At 42.1% G+C, this 19,812-nt stretch overlaps 1 protein-coding gene across 2 annotated transcripts; it reads left to right on the forward strand.

Moving 5' to 3' along the window:
* Positions 1-3,987: 3,987 nt before the first annotated feature.
* Positions 3,988-18,491, forward strand: DNTTIP2 (deoxynucleotidyltransferase terminal interacting protein 2). Of its 2 annotated transcripts, none has more exons than XM_060773965.2 (7): positions 3,988-4,183; positions 10,284-12,022; positions 13,135-13,270; positions 13,872-13,967; positions 14,159-14,323; positions 15,214-15,323; positions 18,364-18,491. In XM_060773965.2, the coding sequence occupies exons 1-7, from the start codon at positions 4,118-4,120 to the stop codon at positions 18,455-18,457; spliced, it is 2,406 nt and encodes an 801-aa protein (XP_060629948.2). In that variant the 5' UTR covers positions 3,988-4,117; the 3' UTR covers positions 18,458-18,491. The 2 variants fall into 2 exon arrangements, with proteins under 2 accessions (XP_060629948.2, XP_060629949.2); XM_060773966.2 differs by lacking the exon at positions 3,988-4,183 and adding an exon at positions 5,168-6,034.
* The last annotated feature ends 1,321 nt before the right edge of the window (positions 18,492-19,812 follow it).

Here is a 19,812-nt window from a genome sequence, read left to right on the forward strand (position 1 = left end):
GACACATACACACAAAACACCTTAATTCTGTCCTGAGTATTTTGGAGGAAAACTAGGGAAGAAACAGAGCAAATAAGCTTTTTCTTTAAAATGGGTGCAGTATGAATCCAGAATGTTGAAATGCTCTGAAAATAGAAAATGAAGATATCTTCCAAAAGGGTATTTCAGAGCTGAATTGTTGCAGAAACAAAAGAGGTATTGTATTGTCGAAGGCTTTCATGGCTGGAATCACTAGGTTCTTGTGGGTTTTTTCGGGCTATAGAGCCATGTTCTAGAGGCATTTCTCCTGACGTTTCGCCTGCATCTATGGCAAGCATCCTCATACCTCTGAGGATGCTTGCCATAGATGCAGGCGAAACGTCAGGAGAAATGCCTCTAGAACATGGCTCTATAGCCCGAAAAAACCCACAAGAACCTAAAAGAGGTATTAAAATGAAAGCCACGCCTATCACCTGATCCCCAAACTCTAGCCGAATAATGGCATTATTGTAGCTTCAAAATAGAAGGAAGGAAAAGTCAACAAAGAAGAAGGCAGTAGAGTTCAGGGCTACCTTTACACGGCCATATAAAATCCAGATTATCTGCTTTGTAGTATAGACATATAATCCAGTTCAAATCAAATATGGATGATCTGCTTTGATAATCTGGATTGTATGGCAATGTAGAAGGGGCCTGGGAATAACCCTAAAGGCACCAGGTGGGGGGAGGAAGGAGGAATTCCCCCTCCCCCCACCAGCTCATAATTGGTACATTCCAGGAAGTGTGCTGCGAGGCCTAATGGCGGCCCAGTAAGTTTTCTCTCTTTTTATACTTTTTTTTGGGGGGGAGGGGGTTGGGGAAGGGGTTGAGGGCCATCTCGCATTTTTGGCCCCATGAGCCCAGAAGGTGCAAGATGAGTGTATGGACAGGCCCCAGATAAGTCCCAGGACTCCCCATGGGCCTCTCTATACAGGGCCCATAGCCCATCGGACCCAGGCCTTTCACACAGGTGTCTAATGAGGTATCTAATTAATTTGGGACAAAGCAGGGTTTTCCTCCTTTGTCCTGAAGGAATTTGTTTTTACATTGACATTCGTTTGGATGCCCAACGCAAAGATGTGGGAGGACGTGCATTTCTGGTGCAGGGTGACAATTTTGTTTCTGGTGTCTTTCGACAGCTCTTTGGCCTTCACCATAGTGGAGCTTGGAGGGTGACTGCTTGAGGTTGTGGACAGGTGTCTTTTTTACTGATAACAAGTTCAAATAGGTGTCATTACTACAGGTAATGAGTGGAGGACAGGGGAGACTCTTCAAGAAGAAGTTACAGGTCTTGCTTGTTTGTTGTTGTTCATTCGTTCAGTCGTCTCCAACTCTTCGTGACCTCATGGATCAGCCCACGCCAGAGCTCCCTGTCAGCCGTCACCACCCCCAGCTCCTTCAAGGTCAGTCCAGTCACTTCAAGGATGCCATCCATCCATCTTGCTTGTTTGTAGGTGATCAAATACATATTTTCCACCATAATTTGCAAATAAATTCGTTAAAAAAATCAGACAATATGATTTTTGGATGTGTTTTCTCATGTTGTCACTCATAGTTGAGGTCTACCTATGATGCTAATTACAGGCCTCTGTCATCTTTTGAAGTGGGAGAACTTGTACAATTGGTATCTGACTAAATACTTCCCCCCCCCCCCATTGTATATGCTGATGAACTTGGCCTAACAACACAACCAAAAGGCTTTGAAACAGTCTAAAACCATTTCACTAATGCCCTGAAAGATCTCTCCAGCTACTGCAAAGATAACTACCTGAAGCCTAACCCTACCAAGACACAAGTGTGTGCTTTCCACCTACGTAACGGTGAAGCGAACAGAAAATAGAATGTTACCTGGGAAGGCCAAGAGCTCGAACACTATTCCCACCCTAAATCTCTCTGTGTCACCTTAGATGGAGCACTAACATATGGGAAACACTGCGTGCAAAGTAGCTGCATACAAAATATCCTGTGGAAACTTACTGGCAGCACATTGGGTGACGATCCAAAATTAATAAGAACACCAGCCCTGGCCTTGCCTTACTCAACTGCTGAGTTTGCCAACCCCGCTTGGCATAAATATGCCCATGCAAAGGATGTGAATATAGTACTGAATGAAACATGTAGAATAGTCACACGATATCTTAAACCTACACCTGCTGATAGACTCTATAAGCCAGCTGGTATTGCGTCCTCTGATGTGCAAAGGGAAGTTGCTGCCAATTTGCGAGAAAAATAAGGTTGAACACTGTGAAAGCCACTGCCTGTATGGCTATCAGCTCCTCCCAGTAGACTCAAAGCAAGGAAAAGTTCCATGAGAACCACCACCCCTCTAAATGTTCCTCCAGCAACAGCAAGAATATCCCTGTGGGCAGCAAAGGTCTTCTTCAGGGGCAAACCAAGAATGGGCAACTTGGAACAGACTCAGAAGTGGAGTTGGCAGATCAAAAGACAACCTGGCTAAATGGCGCTACCTAGAAAAATCCTCCACCTTGTGCAACTGTGGACCAGAAGAAACAACTCGCATCTGTATGCTTGCCCACAATGCCCTGCAACATGCATATAGGAAGAACTGTTTAAAGCTACAGACAATGTGGTCACTGTTGCCCATTTTTGGTCTAAAATTATTTAGGTGCTTGTGCTTTCTTTCTTTTATAGTGTTCTACTTATTTATTGATGCAATGCTTTTGACACAAAATACATTAATCCCTAAAGGCTCTACATGGATTGATAAATATGGCCCAAACTTGGTACACATACCCTTCGTTATCCAACTTAAAATGCTGGCAAGAGTGTCAGCTATTATATAGCTATGTCTTTATTATTATTGTTGTTGTTATTATTATTATCTTTATTAATGTTGTCAAAGGCTTTCATGGCTGGAATCACTGGGTTGCTGTGAGTTTTTTGGGCCGTATGGCCATGGTCCAGAAGCATTCTCTCATGACATTTCCCCGTACCTTGGGAAGTCTGACTTGGCCATGGTGGTCCACGCTTTGGTTACATCCCGTTTAGATTACTGCAACGCTCTCTATGTGGGGTTGCCTATGAAGACTGCCCGGAAGCTCCAACTAGTCCAACGTGCGGCAGCCAGAATGCTAACACGAGCAGGGTACAGGGAGCATACTACTCCTCTGTTGCGCCAGCTCCACTGGCTGCCAATTAGCTTCTGAGCACAATTCAAAGTGCTGGTGTTAACCTATAAAGCCCTAAATGACTCCGGCCCAGTTTACCTGTCCGAACGTATTCTCCCCTATAAACCATCTAGGTTGTTAAGATTGTCTGGAGGGGCCCTGCTCTCGGTCCCACCGGCCTCTCAGGCGCGTCTGGTGGGGACGAGGGACAGGGCCTTCTCGGTGGTGGCCCCTCGACTCTGGAACTCGACTCTGGGAGATCAGAACTGCCCCCTCAATTGTCGTTCAGAAAACGGGTGAAAATCTGACTATGGGGTTTGGCTTTCGACGAGTGAATCAATATTTCTGTGATCGGATAGATGACGATGAATGATGGACAATGAATTCACTATGACGACTGACCATTGTTATTATGTGATTGCATTTTGCTGTTATAACATTTTAATTGAATATGTTATATGATGTTTTTAATGATTGTTTTGTGATTTTATTGTTGGAAACCGGGCCGAGTCCCCCGATAGAGGGGAGACTAGTATACAAAATTGCTAAATAAATATAAAATAAATTCACCCACATCTATGGCAGGTGTCCTCAGAGGTTGTGAGGTCTGTGGGAAACTAGGCAGTTTAGGTTTATTTATTTGTGGAGTGTCCAGGGTGGGAGAAAGAACTCTTGTCTGTTTGAGGCAAGTGTAAACGTTGCAACTGGCCACCTTGATTTGCTTTAAATAGCTTACAGCTGCAACGTTTGGCTGCTGGGAATTCTGGGAATTGTAGTCCCAAACGAGCCACTTCTCCACACATGCTTTTGCTCTCCAACCGGAACCATAGAGGGACCAGAGAGTTCTAGTTCCGGGGCGTTTGAGAGAGGCCTGGGAGAAACCAGGAAGCGAGTACGGAGCCACTTCCTCCGCGCACGTTGTTCCCGGGACTCAAGTGGAGGAGGAGGAGGAGGCGGCGGCGGCGGCGAAGATGGTGGCCACTCGGCGGGAAAGGCGGCGGAGAGACTCCGAGATGGGAGACAACGACACCCCGCAGGTGAGCCAAGCGCGCATGCGCGGCGGAGAGGCCGGCAGGGGGGTGCTACACGTGCGCGCGGTCCCGCCAGAGTTCTGTCCGGCCTCGTGGCCGCGCATAGAACGCTTCCCTGGGAGGCGCGCGCGGCGAGTTAACGAGCGCGAGGCCGCCCACCCTCATTTGCAAGCCTACAGTACATCAATGTATTGTCCAAGGCCTTCATGGCCGGAATCACTGGGTTGTTGTAGGTTTTTCAGGCTATATGGCCGTGTTCTAGAAGCATTCTCTCCTGACGTTTTGCCTGCATCTATGGCAAGCATCCTCAGAGGTAGTGAGGTCTTTACCTCTGAGGATGCTTGTCATAGATGCAGGCGAAACGTCAGGAGAGAATGCCTCTAGAACATGGCCTTATAATCCGAAAAACCTACAACAACCCTACAGTGCATGATCTCCCTCTCTTTCCCAAAGTCCATCGCAGCAGTCTTCCCTACACCAGATCTCCACCGTGCAATGAATGCAGTTTTGGCCCCACTTTAACTGCCATGGCTCAATGCTATGGAATCGTGGGGCGTGTCATTTTGCATAAGCCCCTTTCTGCTAAAGAGTCCTGGTACCTTGCAAACTACAATTCCTAGGATCCGATAGCGCAGAGGCTGGATCCATAGTACCCTTTATTCCAGGACCCCCAGATTATCTGGCAGTGTGGGCTCATATAATCCAGTTCAAAGCAGATAATCTTGGGGTCCTTCCACACAGCCACATAACCTAGAATATCAAGGCAGAAAATCTCACAGTATCTGCTTTGAACAAGCTTATCAGACTCCACACTGCCATATATTCTAGTTCAAAGCAGATAATGTGGGATTTTATTCAGCTGTGGGGAAGGGGCCTGGGACCAGACCCTGGGATATAGGTCAGTGTATTATTATTATTTATTTTATTATATTTATTTTATTTATATCCTGCATTATCCCCCCAAAGGGGATTCAAAGCACCTTGACATGAAAGCATTAGTGTACCATTTAAAATATACACATATGCAAACATGAAAACAGAATTAACTACGAATAGCACTAAAAATCACAATTAAACTCCATCAAAACATATTCAAAGTTTTAAAACCACAGCATATGCATAAAGGCAGGTATGAGCTCACCACTCAATGTATGTGTAGATCCAGTCTGAGACATGGCAGATAATGGGATTAAATTGCATTAGTATAGATGCTTACTGCCTGTCCCTTTTAAAGGTTGTGTCGATTTCAGATGTCACAAAATTTGGTGACAAGCAGCAGAAATGCCCTCTTCTGCACACTCTTTTAAATAAGGCATTCCAATGTTCATGTTAGCAATTAAAGCTTTGGATTCAAATTCCCATCATCCCCAACTAGCACAACCGATAGTGCTTGTTTGTAAAAGCTCTACCTTGAAAACAGTGGCTAAATGGGGGAAAGCAGAGGAAAGGGAAAGGTTTCTCCTATCTGACTCACCCTCCTGGTTTGGAGTTCTCAGTAGCAGAGCGTTGCAGAGATGCTGGTGTCTCATGCCAACCCATGGCTTTCTCTGCCCAGATTGGTGGAGCTTCTTCCTGTTTCTCAGAAAGCAGAGTGTGCAGGTCCCTTTAATGTGTTGGTTGGCTGTGAGCAGTGCTTTGAAACCATTAGGCTGACCACTGCAGTAGGGTTGCATTGCAGTGTGGAAGAGGGAGGTTGCCTCTCTCGCCCAATCACTGCAAGCTGCAGGGAAGCCACACATGACACGAGGGTCTACGCCAGTCATCGCATCCATAGAAACAGCCCAGGAGGAGCTTATGCAACACGATTGTGCTCTCTTTCCCCCCACTAAAGTCTTGTCATGATGTGGACTTCACCTTGTAAGTAATTGTCATTCTATGCAAGAATCATTGTATGCTGGACTGATTTGGTTTTGTCATTGTCTTGAGATCCAGTATTCTATGGTGATGGCATGTCTATTGTCTCTCTTTACAATATGTAGTAGGAGTTTTAGCTTTTGATAAGTTCTAACTTATTTGAGTTTCCAGTTATTTGTTATTGCTCTGTCTATTCTGTGACAGGGAAATAGTTCCAGAAAGAGGAAAAAGGTATGAAAATAGAAGTCCCATCTGCCTTCTACAGTGTGATTCTGTGGTCATCTTCTAGCAGACATTGTCCATAGTGTCACCTGGAGGACCTAGAGATTTCTAAAGAATTGTTCTCTTGTGTTGAAAAAGCATTTTAAAAGTTTTTTTTTCACGTTCGTTGGGATCTTGTGCCCCAAACCCCAATGAATATGGAAAGCTGACTGTTTCTCCTTTCAGTTTATAGTACTCCCCCTGGGATGCTTGGAATGGTAGTATTAGACCAAAATTATCCTCAAACTAAGGCCTGGGAGCCAGATGCAGCCCTCCAAGGTCATTTACCCAGTCCTCGCTCAGGGTCAACCTAAGTCTGTAATGACTCGAAAGCACACAACAACAATCCTATCTCATCAGCCAAAAGCAGGCCCACACTTCCCATTGAAATACTAATAAATTTATATTTGATAAAATTGTTCTTCATTTTAATTATTGTATTGTTTTAAAGTGTTTTTTGCACTACAAATAAGATATGTGCAGTATACATAGGAATTCATTCATTTTTTTCCAAATTACAATACGGCCCTCCAACAATTTGAGGGACTGTGACCTAGCCCTCTGTTTAAAAAGTTTGAGGATCCCTGGTCTAAGGAGATTTTGAAAGGAATTTGATGTTCTCTGAAGGGATTCAGAAAAGATGGAGGCAGATGAGATTGTAGATTAGATAAGGCCCCATCCACACTGTCGTTATAATGCAGATTGAACTGCATTTTATGATCAGTATAGATTCATTTATAGATTCATCCATGCGTGACTTAGGGCCTTTTACTCTCGCATTTAAGACCTGGCTTTTTACTAGAGCATTCGATCTCTGTTGATTTTTAATTTTTGTATGTATGTATTTTATCTTTTGTAATTTAGCTGTAAATCGCCTAGAGCATTCTCCGATGGAGGGCGATTAATAAGTTATTAAATGATAATGATGATGATGATATAAAAGGACTCCCTGGTGGCACAGCAGGGTAAACTGCTTAGTTGCTGAACTTGCTGACTAAAAGATCGGCAGTTTGAATCCAGGAAGTAGAGTGAGCTTCCACTGCTAGTCCTAGCTTCTGCCAACCTATCCGTTCGAAAACACGCAAATGTGAGTAGATCAATAGGTACTGTAATGGCGCTCCATGCAATCACACTGGCCACATGACCATGGAGGTGTCTATGGACAACGCCAGCTCTTTAGCTTATAAATGGAGATGAGCACCACCCCCCAGAGTCTGACACAAGAAGACTTAATGTCAAAGGAAAACCTTTACCTTTACTTTAAGCTCATATAATTCAGTTTAACTACTTTGAACTGGATTATACGAGTCTTTACTGTCCATATAATGTAGTTCAATCTGCGTTATAATGGCAGTGTAGATGGGGCCAGAGTCACTAAAAACAACAATAAAGACTGAAGAGCAGAGCAGGATCCTCCTTCTGACTTCAATCAGAGAGCTCCACAGGAAAAGGAAAGACAGAAACAGACTTTTAGCTGTCTCACAATCGATGGTTGCATAATACCAGATCTATAAAAGTGATTATTCATTTATTGGACTTCATCTTTTTCTTTATTGTTTCGAATTTTAAAATGTAGAATTGTGCAAGTTTCTCTTCTCACCCCCTGTTAAGTGGCTCTCTCAGAGGGTTTTTCAAAATTTCTAATAAGCTTTTCTATTTTCCTTCCCCCTTTTCAGAAATTTGGTGACTGAAAGCACTGTACACTTTTTTGTAGCCCAAGGATTTTTGGCCATCATCTAGTCCATGACTCTCAACCAGAAACTTTTCCAGAATTGGTTGCTAAATAGGGAAAGCTGTAGCTACAGTATTTTGGAATTTGCTGCACTTAGGATGCATCTGCTTTGTAGAATTAATGCCATTTCACACCACTTTAACTGTCATGGCTCAGTGCTATGGAATCACAGGAGTTGTAGTCTTACACAGTATTTTATCTTCTCTGCCAGAGACATATAAACTACGACTTCCATGATTCTATAGCAGATTATTAACTGGAGTGGATTACAGAGAGAGGCCAATCCTCCTGTTTAAGGAGCTCCACTGGCTGCCATTTATTTTCCAGGCCCAATTCAAGGTGCAGGTTTTGACCTACAAAGCCCTGAACGGTTTGGGACCCGCCTACCCGCGTGGCCGCATCTGCGTCTACGAACCCACACGACCTCTTCAATCTTCCAGAGAGGCTCTTCTCTCGCTCCCGCCTGCATCGCAAGCGCGACTTGTGGGGACGAGGGAGAGGGCCTTCTCTGTAGTGGTCCCCCGGCTCTGGAACTCACTCCCCAGAGAGATTAGACAAGCCCCCTTGCTGGCAATTTTCAGGAGGAAGTTGAAAACCTGGTTATTCCAATGTGCCTTCAATGATTGAATGTGGGACACTCCCTGTCCAAAATGACCTCAGAAGCACTTTAGTTTATGGCTTGTGCAATTAAATCCTTCCTCATTCCAGGTCCCCGTCATAACAATCCTACATTGCCTATCTCCCTTTGTTTTTAAATTTTCAAATTTTTATTCTGAAGTGGTTGTGCCCTGTGGAATTTCTTGTGTTTGATGTTTGATTTTATATTGCTGTGTTGTTTATTATATTGGTTTTTGCATTTTATGTTTTGTGTATACTGTGTCTATTGTGTTGATGGGCGTGGCCTCATGTAAGCCGCCCCAAGTCCCCTGGGGGAGATGGAGCGGGGTATAAATAAAGTTTTATTATTATCATTATTAGGTCCCCAAACTAAGGCCCAATGGCCGGATACATCCCTCCAAGGTCATTTACCTGGCCCTCGCTCAGGGTCAACCTATGCCTGAAATGACTTGAAAGCACACAACAACAACAACAACAACAATTCTATCTCATCAGCCAAAAGCAGGCCCACACTTCTCCTTGAAATACTAATAAGGTTATATTTGTTTAAATTGTTCTTCATTTTAATTATTGTATTGTTTTTAAGTGGGGTTTTTTTTTTTGCACTACAAATAAGAGACGTGCAGTGTGCATAGGAATTCATTCATATTTTTTTTCAAATTATAATCTGGCCCTCCAACAGAGGGACTGTGACCTGGCCCTCTGTTTAAAAAGTTTGACGACCCTTGTTCTATAGCACGAAGCCATGACAGTTAAAGTGGTGCCAAACTGCATTAATTCTACAGAAAATGTGCACCCTATGTCTGCTTTTACCATCCTCCTGAAACATTTGCTTTAATTGGTGTTCCTTTCCAAATATCAGCTCGCAACCTTTTCCACCTCTGAAAACAATTGGTGTTTCTGAAGGAATCTTGGAAGGACTCACTTGTTACATCAAAGAAACATCCAGAATACAGTTGGTCCTCCGCATTTGCAAGTTTAACTGTAGTGGTTATTATTATTATTTTTTGTGGAGTTGATTGATGACCGTTTTTTGTAGGAAAGGAATCTCTTGATACTCCCGTTCAACTTTATGTTTAACGTTTGCTGGAATGTGTGCTGGAGGACCTAGCTATTCCTAGAGATGTGTTGTTTCAGGTTTTAAAAAAAGTAGTGCTTTGTTTATTCGTGTGGAGGACTGACTGTGATTCACTTTCATCAGTTTAAGAAATTCCTGTAGAACAGTGGTGGGAATCAGATGACTTCAAATTTTGTTGAACTGCATCTCCCAGCCTTCTTTACTGTTGGCTGTCCAGTCACAGACAATATAAAATTGAAGCCTTTAAATAGAAGAAGGCATCAAGAAAAGCATGGTAAGCTTATTATAATGGTTCCCTGTCCATTCTCTAAGAAGGAAGACTGTTTCAGAAATCCCTGATACGACAAAAGGTTCACAGTTATTAAAATGTTGTATAGGTAAGCTGAAGCTAAATAGACGGGATTACTGTGCAAGTTGGGGTGATGTTCACAATTTATAATGGTAAGTTGATTGAAAAGTCAAAAGGATTCAGAATGTGAGTTTGTAGGGGTTTTAATGACTTTATTTATTTATCTGCAACCATTATTGCTTGCACACTACTGACATCTTTCTCATTGTTACAGAAGACCTCAAGGGAAGAAAGTGCATCTTTGAGGACAACGAGGAGCAGAAGTAGAATGAATTCCTTTTCAAATGACAATTCTGAGAAAACAAAGTCATTGGAAACAAAACTGGATTTGGAAGGACGTCCGGAGGAGGAAACAGCTCCAAATAGGAGCAAAGCAATCACTGTAGTTGCTGAAGTGCATGGGGATGGAGATATTTCGGAAGCAGAATCAAACTGTTCTTCTGTGTCAAGTGCTCAGGCGCCACAGTTTGTCAGAGTAACAAGGAGCAGGCAAATTGTAGTTCCCTGTCAGCCAGAGCTGCCAACAAAAAACAAGCAAAGCAAGAAAGCTCTTCGAGGTGAAGGAAGTAGATGTCAAGATGATGATGATGATGATGTTGGTGTATCTGAAGCAGAATCATGTTCTTCCACTGTTTCAGTAGAAAGGAGGCAACCCGTTGTAAGAATAACTAGAAGCAGCCATCTCGCCAAGGCTTTTGTTTCACCAGTACGTGAAGCCCTAATGGAAGAGATTTCAGATGCAGAATCATGGTGCTCAGGGCTTTCTGGAGAACCAGTCGTTCGGCTTAAACGGATGACAAGGAGTATGCAACTGAGAGTGCAAATGGAAATGCCACTGAAAATTGAAAGAAAAAGTGAAGTCGTGGCAGCAGAAGGAAAATCGCCTGAGCACATGGTCACATCCCAGACAATAGTAATCTCTGATGAAGAACAGTCAACAAAATCTGATTCAGAGACAGACCAAGCGCCTCTCTCATCTCATCAAATAAAGGAGCAACCCAGCCCCTCAAAAGCAAAGTACAGTTCTGCAACTGTTGATAATAGTGATCTGAAAGAGCTGGTCTCAAGCAGCCCTAAAAAAGTGGCAAGCAAATGCATTAAAGAATCATCTGAAAAAGAGCAACCAATAAATAACAGTTATGAATTTGTGGATAGTGCTGAGGTAAAAGGGAGCCGGAAGAGAGATAGAAGGAAAACAGATACAAAACAAGTATCTGATGATATATATGAAATTGTGGAAAGCCCAGAGGAAGTGTCTGATCAAACCTTAGAAAAATTAGAGATGGCAACTGAAATCAAGTCTCCTATAAAATGTCAAGAAATGTTGTCAAGTGGCCACAGAAACTTTGGTCAGTCTGATATGTCCCCAAGACGGGCATCCTCAAGAAAAAATGAAAGCAATTCCAAATCCCCAAAGTTGGACACCAGGAGAATTCCCCAGCGCTCTTTGTTTCAGGAAGAAGAGATCATAGAAATAGATGAGCCATGTAAAGTAGATAGCTTGGAAAAAGGTAGTATCTCACCACACACTATTGAAAGCAGTGATGATGACTGCAGGACTTCAGTCATGAATATAGACAGTGACACAAGCCCAGAGGAGTCAGTCGCTGAGTCCTCTTCAGGTGTAAACAAAACAACGGATCCTGAAAAATCTTTCACTGTGTCGCTTCTTACAAGTGATGAGAGTGATGACTCCGAAAACAGTGATGTAGAAGAAATGGCTAAAGAGGAAACAACTTCTGATAATCAAAACACATTGGATAGATATCACAGTGAAGGACTTTTTGTCATTGATAAAACTCCTGGGCTGGACTCCAGCAAACCATACTATTTGGAGGAGAAGGATGCGGCAGATGATGAACGGAGCAAGGAATCATCAGAGTTTGAAGACAGCGAGGAGGAGGAGGAATCTATTGACAAGAATAAGAAACAATTAAATGTGAACAATAAGTTGTAAGTGTCAATAGAATCTCAGTCATGGGGTGTGCTGTGCAGTCGTGTCAAAAACGATACTTCAAAAGTCAAGGAAGAATCTTAATAGTCTAGCAGTGAGTGAGTCCTGGGGCTTTTGTCGGGGAATTGTTGCCAGAATCAGGTTATTATTATTATTATTATTATTATTATTATTATAACTTTATTTGTACCCCGCTAGCATCTCCCAAGGGATTCGATGCGGCTTACAACAGGCCGGAGCCCAACGCAATACAACAACACAATACATAGCAAATAAAAACAGTTAAAGCAGAAACAATAGCAATAGCAATACAACAGGACATTATTAAAAACTGAGCCGGCCGGAGTGGGGTACAGGGTTAAAAGTGCTGAAGTGTCGGAGGGATATGGGATTAAAATATAAGTGCAGTGTGCGGTGAGGGTGATCTTGACTCTACTAAAGTGCTTCTGGGCTTTGGTAGTGGGGTTCCTAATCTGAGAAGGCACGTTGGAACAGCCAGGTTTTCAGGTTCTTTCTGAAAACCGCCAAAGTAGGGGCCTGTCTGAGATCTTTCGGGAGGGCATTCCAGAGGCGGGGAACCACCACAGAGAAGGCCCTGTCCCGCGTCCCCACCAAGCGCGCCTGCGACGCGGGCGGGATCACGAGCAGGGCCTCTCCTGATGACTGGAGTGAGCGTGTGGGTTCGTAGACTGCGATGCGGTCATGCAGGTAGGGTGGTCCCAAACCGTTCAGGGCTTTGTAGGTAAGCACCTGCACCTTAAATTGGGCTCTGAAAATAATGGCCCCAAAGATTTACCTTTGGTTGAAGATGGCAATCTGGGGATTCATAGTTTTTTCAACTGCCATATTTTTCCCTTCTGTTTTGAGATTATGTAGTTGATGGAAGATTTTAATTGATAGACGTTTCTGTTTACACTGAATAGAAGGGGTTAAGAGTTGATTGTGCATTTCATGCCCCATGGAAAGGAGCTATAAGTATATAAGCTTAACCCACATTCTGAACTTCTGCTTCTGTTTGTGTCCATTTGAAGAATATTTTCTGAAATTTTGTGATAGAAGATTGCAAATGTGCACATTGGTATTCACAAGTAACTCATTCTTTCTCTTCTAGTTTATCGTTATCAAGCAGAATTGATCCCGGCCTGAGCATCAAACAGCTTGGGGGGTTATACATTAGTTTTGATGCAGGAAAGAAGAAATCTGGTTCTCACAGAGTTGTGCCACCAAAGGAGAAAAAGAAAGATGAGGTAAACTACAAACAAACCACTAGAAAATAGAAATCTGTGAACAGACCTTAAATGCTGGTTTGCAATAGTTCTTGCCCAGCAACATAGAGAGTTTGAGAGTTAGAAGAGGCAAGTTTGGAATATGAAAACACTTTGAGAAATGAGCACCTGAATCTATGTCAAAAGAATCACATTAGGTCAATTTCAAACTCTATGCATGAGATAACTACGTAGACATATTTGCACAGCAGAAAAAAATCCATTATATCCTGAAACTATATCCTGGTGTTGCTACTTTGCAAACACTTTGTGATGCCCCTGATTTAGTTTAATATTCAGTTGTTGATAATATGTAAGCTGCCTTGATTCCCCTTCGGTGTAGAGAAAGGCGGGATATAAATAGGGTACATAAATAAATAAATACATTTATTGTTTTCTAGCGGTTCTGTTGAACGTTTTGGTGGTAGCCATTTTGTTATTGAGTTTGTTACCCCAAGTGAGGAATTTTATATTATCTTCAATATAACTCTGTTTTCTACATCACTTAATATGCCTTTTTCTTGTTGTCTGCATAGTGTTGCATGGTAGATAATATCCTCCTGAAATCAAACTTCTCTTTTAGCTTTTGCAGAAGAGTATCATAACTCCAGATTTTGAAAAAAAAGAATGTATCCCACCGTTAAAGGAATCTCTTCACCAGCTAAAGAAGCAACGTAGGGTGAGTGGACTGTAACTAACATGACGGAAATGTCTTGTATGTTTTGAAAGCGGCCATAACATAGCATTGCAAGGGGTAGGATAACCTTGTTATTGTACATTCAGTTTCTGATGTTTGTTTATTAACTGGTTTTATCACGTAAAAGTACAGTAATGATAACAAGTTGACAAGTTTTGATGCTTCTTATATAGGCAGAGAGAGCAAAAACAACAGGCAGTGGCTGGTTTGGTATGAAAGCTCCAGAAATGACTGAAGAATTAAAAAATGACCTTACTGCTCTGAAGATGAGGAAAGCCATAGATCCTAAACGATTTTATAAGAAGAATGATAGAGAAGGACTCCCCAAATACTTTCAGGTAAGAAAAGTGAAGTTTATAATTTGTATGCATGTTGTTGCTTTCTTTTTAACCACTAGCTAAAGTGCGAAGTGAAGGTAAACAAGTTAAAGGTTCACTGGTTTCACCTTTGTTTGAAGTTCAGTGCTATACTGGACTTAGGAGTCTCCATTTGTAGTGAAGCCGAATAAAATTGTTTTGTTAATTCCGTTTCCGTTTCTTTTATTTTGCAATATTCCTTGGTTATTGCATTCTTCACTTAAGTGAAGGAATTGTGTTTCCAATGGGAACTATGGAATGGCAGCCATATTTTTCCAATATACTCCATTCCATTTCTCTTTCTGGCACTTTCTGTCTTTAACCAGAGATGAGGAAGCATTCCACAACCGTGAGCATAACCAGTCGTCTTTGAATAAACAATAATAATAACAATAACAATACACTTTATTTATATTATGCTTTATCTGCTCGGAGGGACTCAGAGTGGATTACAGTATATAGATATATAAGGCAAACATTCCATGCGTTTTACACAGTGAACAACGACATGCAATACATAGGCAAAGGTAAGCGCCTTCCCCTTTTCATCTCCGGCGTCTGGAGTTGATGCTGAATTCCAGCTATAAGGAGCTGCTGTTGTTCCATTTTTCCATACAGAAGAGCCTGTTGTCCGTAGGCATCTCTGATCATGCTTTGTCTGTTTTCCTCTCTGTTTAACTTAAAAAATACTTGTATTTCTTCAAACCTTGGGTTCCCTCCAAAGTCAGCCGATAATATCCCTTTCGTGCACATATGCTACAATTTTAGCTATGGGCTATGAGCGGACAATGGGCTCACTATAGGTTTATGATATTCCAGATTTCACGGCCAAGTCAAAAACACATAGCAATACATCTCCTCTCTTTTCTTAGGTTGGCACTGTGGTGGATTCTCCTGTAGACTTCTATCATGCCCGAATTCCAAAGAAAGAGAGGAAGAAGACCATTGTGGAAGAACTTCTAGCAGATTCTGAGTTTAGAAGGTATGTACCATCTACTATCCTTGCAAATGTCATAAAAACGTATCACTCAAACAGATACACTTACATGATTACGGTGAGTATGTAAAAGACCACCATCTTCCAATATAATCCTGTCTATCCACTGACCACATTCAGCATTGCATATTCAGCTATGCAGTGCAAGACTTCTAGAAGCACAGTTGGTTGCGATGGAAGGAAGGGCCCAGATGAGAGAATTGTTTCCCTAAATCATGGCAGATGGGTGCCTTTTAACTAAGCTTCAGGGCTGTAGTTAACAACTTGGGGCATTGTAAAGTAATTATTTTCCTGCCTTTAAACCAATTTCATTTCACCTTCTCTTGGTTTTACTGTATATTTTATTCATATGAGGTGGATTTTAAAAAAATGTTGCATCTTTTTTTCTGATGACTTAGCACATTCATTTAGAAAGAAGAGCAAGGTGTAAGCATAAAAAAAGTCAAACCAAAAAGATGGAAGATATTTGATCCCTAGAGTTTATAAAAATTAAATATGGCAAATCATATGTTTGATGTGTTGTCAAAGGCTTTCATGTCTGGAATCACTGGATTTTCCAGGCTGTATGGCCATGTTCCAGAAGCTTTCTATCCTTACATTTTGCCCACATCTATGGTAGGCATCCTCAGAGGTTGTGAAGTCTGTTAGAAACTAGGCAAGTGAGGTTTATGTGTCTGTGGAATGTCCAGGGTAGGAGAAAGAACTCTTGTCTGCTTGATGCAAGTGTGAATTTTGCAGTTGGCCAGCTTAATTAGCATCGAATGGCCTTGCAGCTTCAAAGACTGGCTGATTCCTGCCTGGGGGAATCCTTTGTTGGGAGATGTTAACTGGCCCTGATTGTTTCATGTCCGGGATTCCCCTGTTGTTTGAGTGGACATTCCACAGATATAGAAACCTCACTTGCCTAGTTTCCAACAGACCTCACAACCCTTGAGGATGCCTGCCATAGATGTGGGTGAAACGTCAGGACAGAATGCTTCTGGAATATGGCCATACAGCCCGAAAAACTCACAGCAACCCAATCATATGTTTATTTGTTAGGTGCCTTGAGTTCCTAAGGGGAGAAAGGCGGGATAAAAATACAGTTGATAATAATAATAATGATGATTATTATTATATAGGTTTTAGCAACTTCAGACTTCCCGGTTCTGATATTGCTTTGATTATGCTATTTTGTGCTATCTGGAGTGTGTGGCATACTGCATTTTGTTTACTTGTGTGGAACACCCTTGTTGGGGACTCCTATTTAGTATTGAATGTTAATATTTGACAGCACAATTTAGCAATAGCAGTAAATGACATTGGGATCCTAATTGCCCATGAGTTTTCCTTATATCAAAAGTGAATCAAAGGTGTGTGCTATAAAAACATTCCTTGCCTTTTCCATTTGTTTAGAACAAATTATTTTTGTCAGTGGTGTTTCAAGAAGTGCAGCAACAATATGTCTCCATTGTTTGGTGGTTAGAGATATTCTTGATCAGAAATCATTAGTAAAAATGGCCTTCTTGGATCATACAAACAGCCCACCTGATGGACCAGCATCCTGTTTTTGACTGTAATCAGCCAGCTACCTTCAAGAAGTTAACAAAGGTCTCATCTACACTGCCATGTTATGCAGTTTCAGAATTCAGTTTAACTGCACTGAACTGTATTATATTCATGTAATCCAGTTCCATACACTTAAACTGCATTATATGGCAATGTAAAGGTAAAGGTTTCCCCTTGACATTAAGTCTAGTCATGTCTGATTCCGGAGGGTGGTGCTCTGTAGACGCCTCCAAGATCATGTGGCCAGCATGACTGCATGGAGCCCCATTACCTTCCCGCAGAAGCAGTACCTATTGCTCCACTCACATTTACATGTTTTTGAACTGCTAGGTTGGCAGAAGCTGGGTCTAACACAGGGAACTCACCCCACTCCCCAGGTTCAAACCACCTTCTGCATCAGTTCCGCCCATACCTTGGGAAATCAGACTGAGCCATGGTAGTCCATGGTCTGGTTACATCCCAAATACACTACTGTAACACGCTCTACGTGGGACTGCCTTTTAAGGCTGTTTTAAGCTACAAATAGTCCAACGGATGGCAGTCAGATTGCTCACTAGAGAGGCATACAGGAAGCATACAGCCCCCCTGTTACGTCAGCTCCACTGGCTGCCAGTTTGCTACCAAGCACAATTCAAAGTGCTGGCTTTAGCCTATAAAGCTCTAAACGGTTCTAGCCCAGCTTATCTGTCAGAACGTATCTCCCTCTAAGATCCACCATGGAGTTTAAGGTCATCTGGGGAGGCCCTGCTCTCAGTCCCACCTCCCTTGCAGGCATGATTGGCGGAGATGAGAGACAGGGCCTTTTCAGTGGTGGCCCCTTGGCTGTGGAACTCCCTCCCCAGCAATGTTAGATCTCCCTCACTCCTGACCTTCCATAGAGTGAAAACGTGGCTTTGTGACTAAGCCTTTAGAAAACTTGTGCAATAGATAGACTTGGAACAAAGTGCAATGACCATTGGAATGGCCGGGATTACACTCGTGGACTACGTGTTTAACTCTGAATGTATTGTTTTCAAATATTTCAATTGTTTTAATATACTTTTAAATTCTATTTTAATATTTATTTAAGTGTACATTGTGTTTTAGGGCATCAAATTGTTGCCTGTATGTAAAGCCGCATTGAGTCCCCTCTGGGGTGAGAAAGGCAGGGTAGAAATGTTGCAAATAACTAAATAAATAAACCTTTTGGTCAGCAAGTTCAGCAGCTCATCGGTTTAGCCCACTCTGCCACCAGGGGGCCCTATGGCAGTGTAGATCAGGTCAAAGAGACAAGATTTCTCTCTAGTGCTTCTTCCCAGCTTCTTGCACTCAGATACACTTCTGGTGAAAAGGTGCAATCATATATCTATCGTAGTTCCTAATAATTACTGCAATTATGTTACATTGATTTTACTATAAATCTCCTCATGTTAATTTTTCTGCATTCTGTTTTTGGTGTACTCTACTCATGCTTCAAACAACATTTTTTGTCATTTAGATACAATAAAAGGAAGTACCAAGACATCATTGCTGAAAAGGCAGCCCTTGCAGCAGGCAAGAAACACCGAAAGAAGAAGAAATTTCACAAATAACTTCTGCACAATAATAAATGCATTTTCAACTTCAGTATTAATGGTGAACTGAGGCTGAGGTTTTTCATATCAGCTGCCAAAGAACAAGACTGGTCCGGGTTTTCCAGTATTATAGATTACTAATAAATGTGCAATAGGGGTAATGGAATTAAAGACCAGGAGAAAATAACGCTCTGACATTTCAAAATTGTAATATAAATGTTCATTTTCAAAGACCACTTTAAATTATACCTGTATAGTCAGACCAACATTTGCAACAATAGATTCCACCACCCACAGCTTAAAAATAGTATCCCCCCCCCCCCCAAAAAAAAGCAGTACAAAATGAAAAAATATATTTTTGTAGTGATGGTCACTCCTTGGGTAAGTAGGTGTCTTGTGGCCAAATTTGGTGACAATTCGCCCAATGGTTTTAGAGTTATGTTAATCCCACAAACGAACATTACATTTTTATTTATATAGATGTATTATTTTCTTACCCGCACTTCCTTACTCACCTCCCGGCCCATCCCAAGTGCATTTGCCTGCCTCCCTGGCCTCAACAGACCCTGGCAGAGCCTTCAGAGCCACGCAGGCAGCCAGTGGCCAGGGAGGCAGGCCTTCCCTGCTGCACCTCAGGCTGCCGCACTTCCGAGGTCCCTGGCCTCCACTGGATGTAAACCCGTGAAACAGCGAGTCTGCTAAAAGCGAACTGCGAAGTAGCGAGGGAACACTGTAAATTGATTATGCTTTTTAATATAAGGGACACCATTTTACTCTGCTGTTGCATATAATAAGGTTTGACTATCCGAGTATCTTAGTATCCACAGAGGGTCCAAATCCATCAGATACCAAGGGCTCACCGTATAAACATACAGACTTACACCAAACTACATTCTGAAATAATTAGGAAGCCCAAAATCTTCCTTTCTCTGGGGCTTTTGCTTTTTTTTAAAAAAAGAAGGAAAACCCCATAATCTAATATAGACATCAGCTTTTTTAGCTGTGGCACTACACTGTTGACTCATGTTCAGCTTGTGGTCTTCTATGACTCCTAGATCCCTTTCACATGGGCTTTTGTCAAACCAGGTGCCACCCATCCTATATCTGTGCATTTCAGTTTTTCCTGCCTTTGTATAGTACCTTTGCTTTCTCCCTGCTGAAATTCATTCACCCAGTTCTGGACTGCTTTCCAATCTGTTAACGTCATTTTGAATTTTGGCCCTGTCACCTGGGTTTGTGTAGTGAAATACATTGGATAATTATTATGGAGTGATGGTGTGAAATTTGGTTTCAGATTTAAAGGTTTTCAAATCCCTCCCAACCTGGAACAAAAAAACAAAAACAACATCAGCAACAAACTGAGGTGCAACTAT

This window comes from Anolis sagrei, chromosome 4, assembly GCF_037176765.1.
Source record: "Anolis sagrei isolate rAnoSag1 chromosome 4, rAnoSag1.mat, whole genome shotgun sequence".
Classification (NCBI taxonomy): domain Eukaryota; kingdom Metazoa; phylum Chordata; class Lepidosauria; order Squamata; family Dactyloidae; genus Anolis; species Anolis sagrei.

Excerpts from the sequence above, each read along its gene's own strand:
- DNTTIP2 (XM_060773965.2), top strand. The coding sequence starts at position 4,118 with ATGGTGGCCACTCGGCGGGAAAGGCGGCGGAGAGACTCCGAGATGGGA. Across the intron at positions 13,271-13,871 it reads AGGAGAAAAAGAAAGATGAG|CTTTTGCAGAAGAGTATCAT; the intron begins GTAAACTACAAA and ends CTTCTCTTTTAG. Across the intron at positions 13,968-14,158 it reads AGCTAAAGAAGCAACGTAGG|GCAGAGAGAGCAAAAACAAC; the intron begins GTGAGTGGACTG and ends CTTCTTATATAG.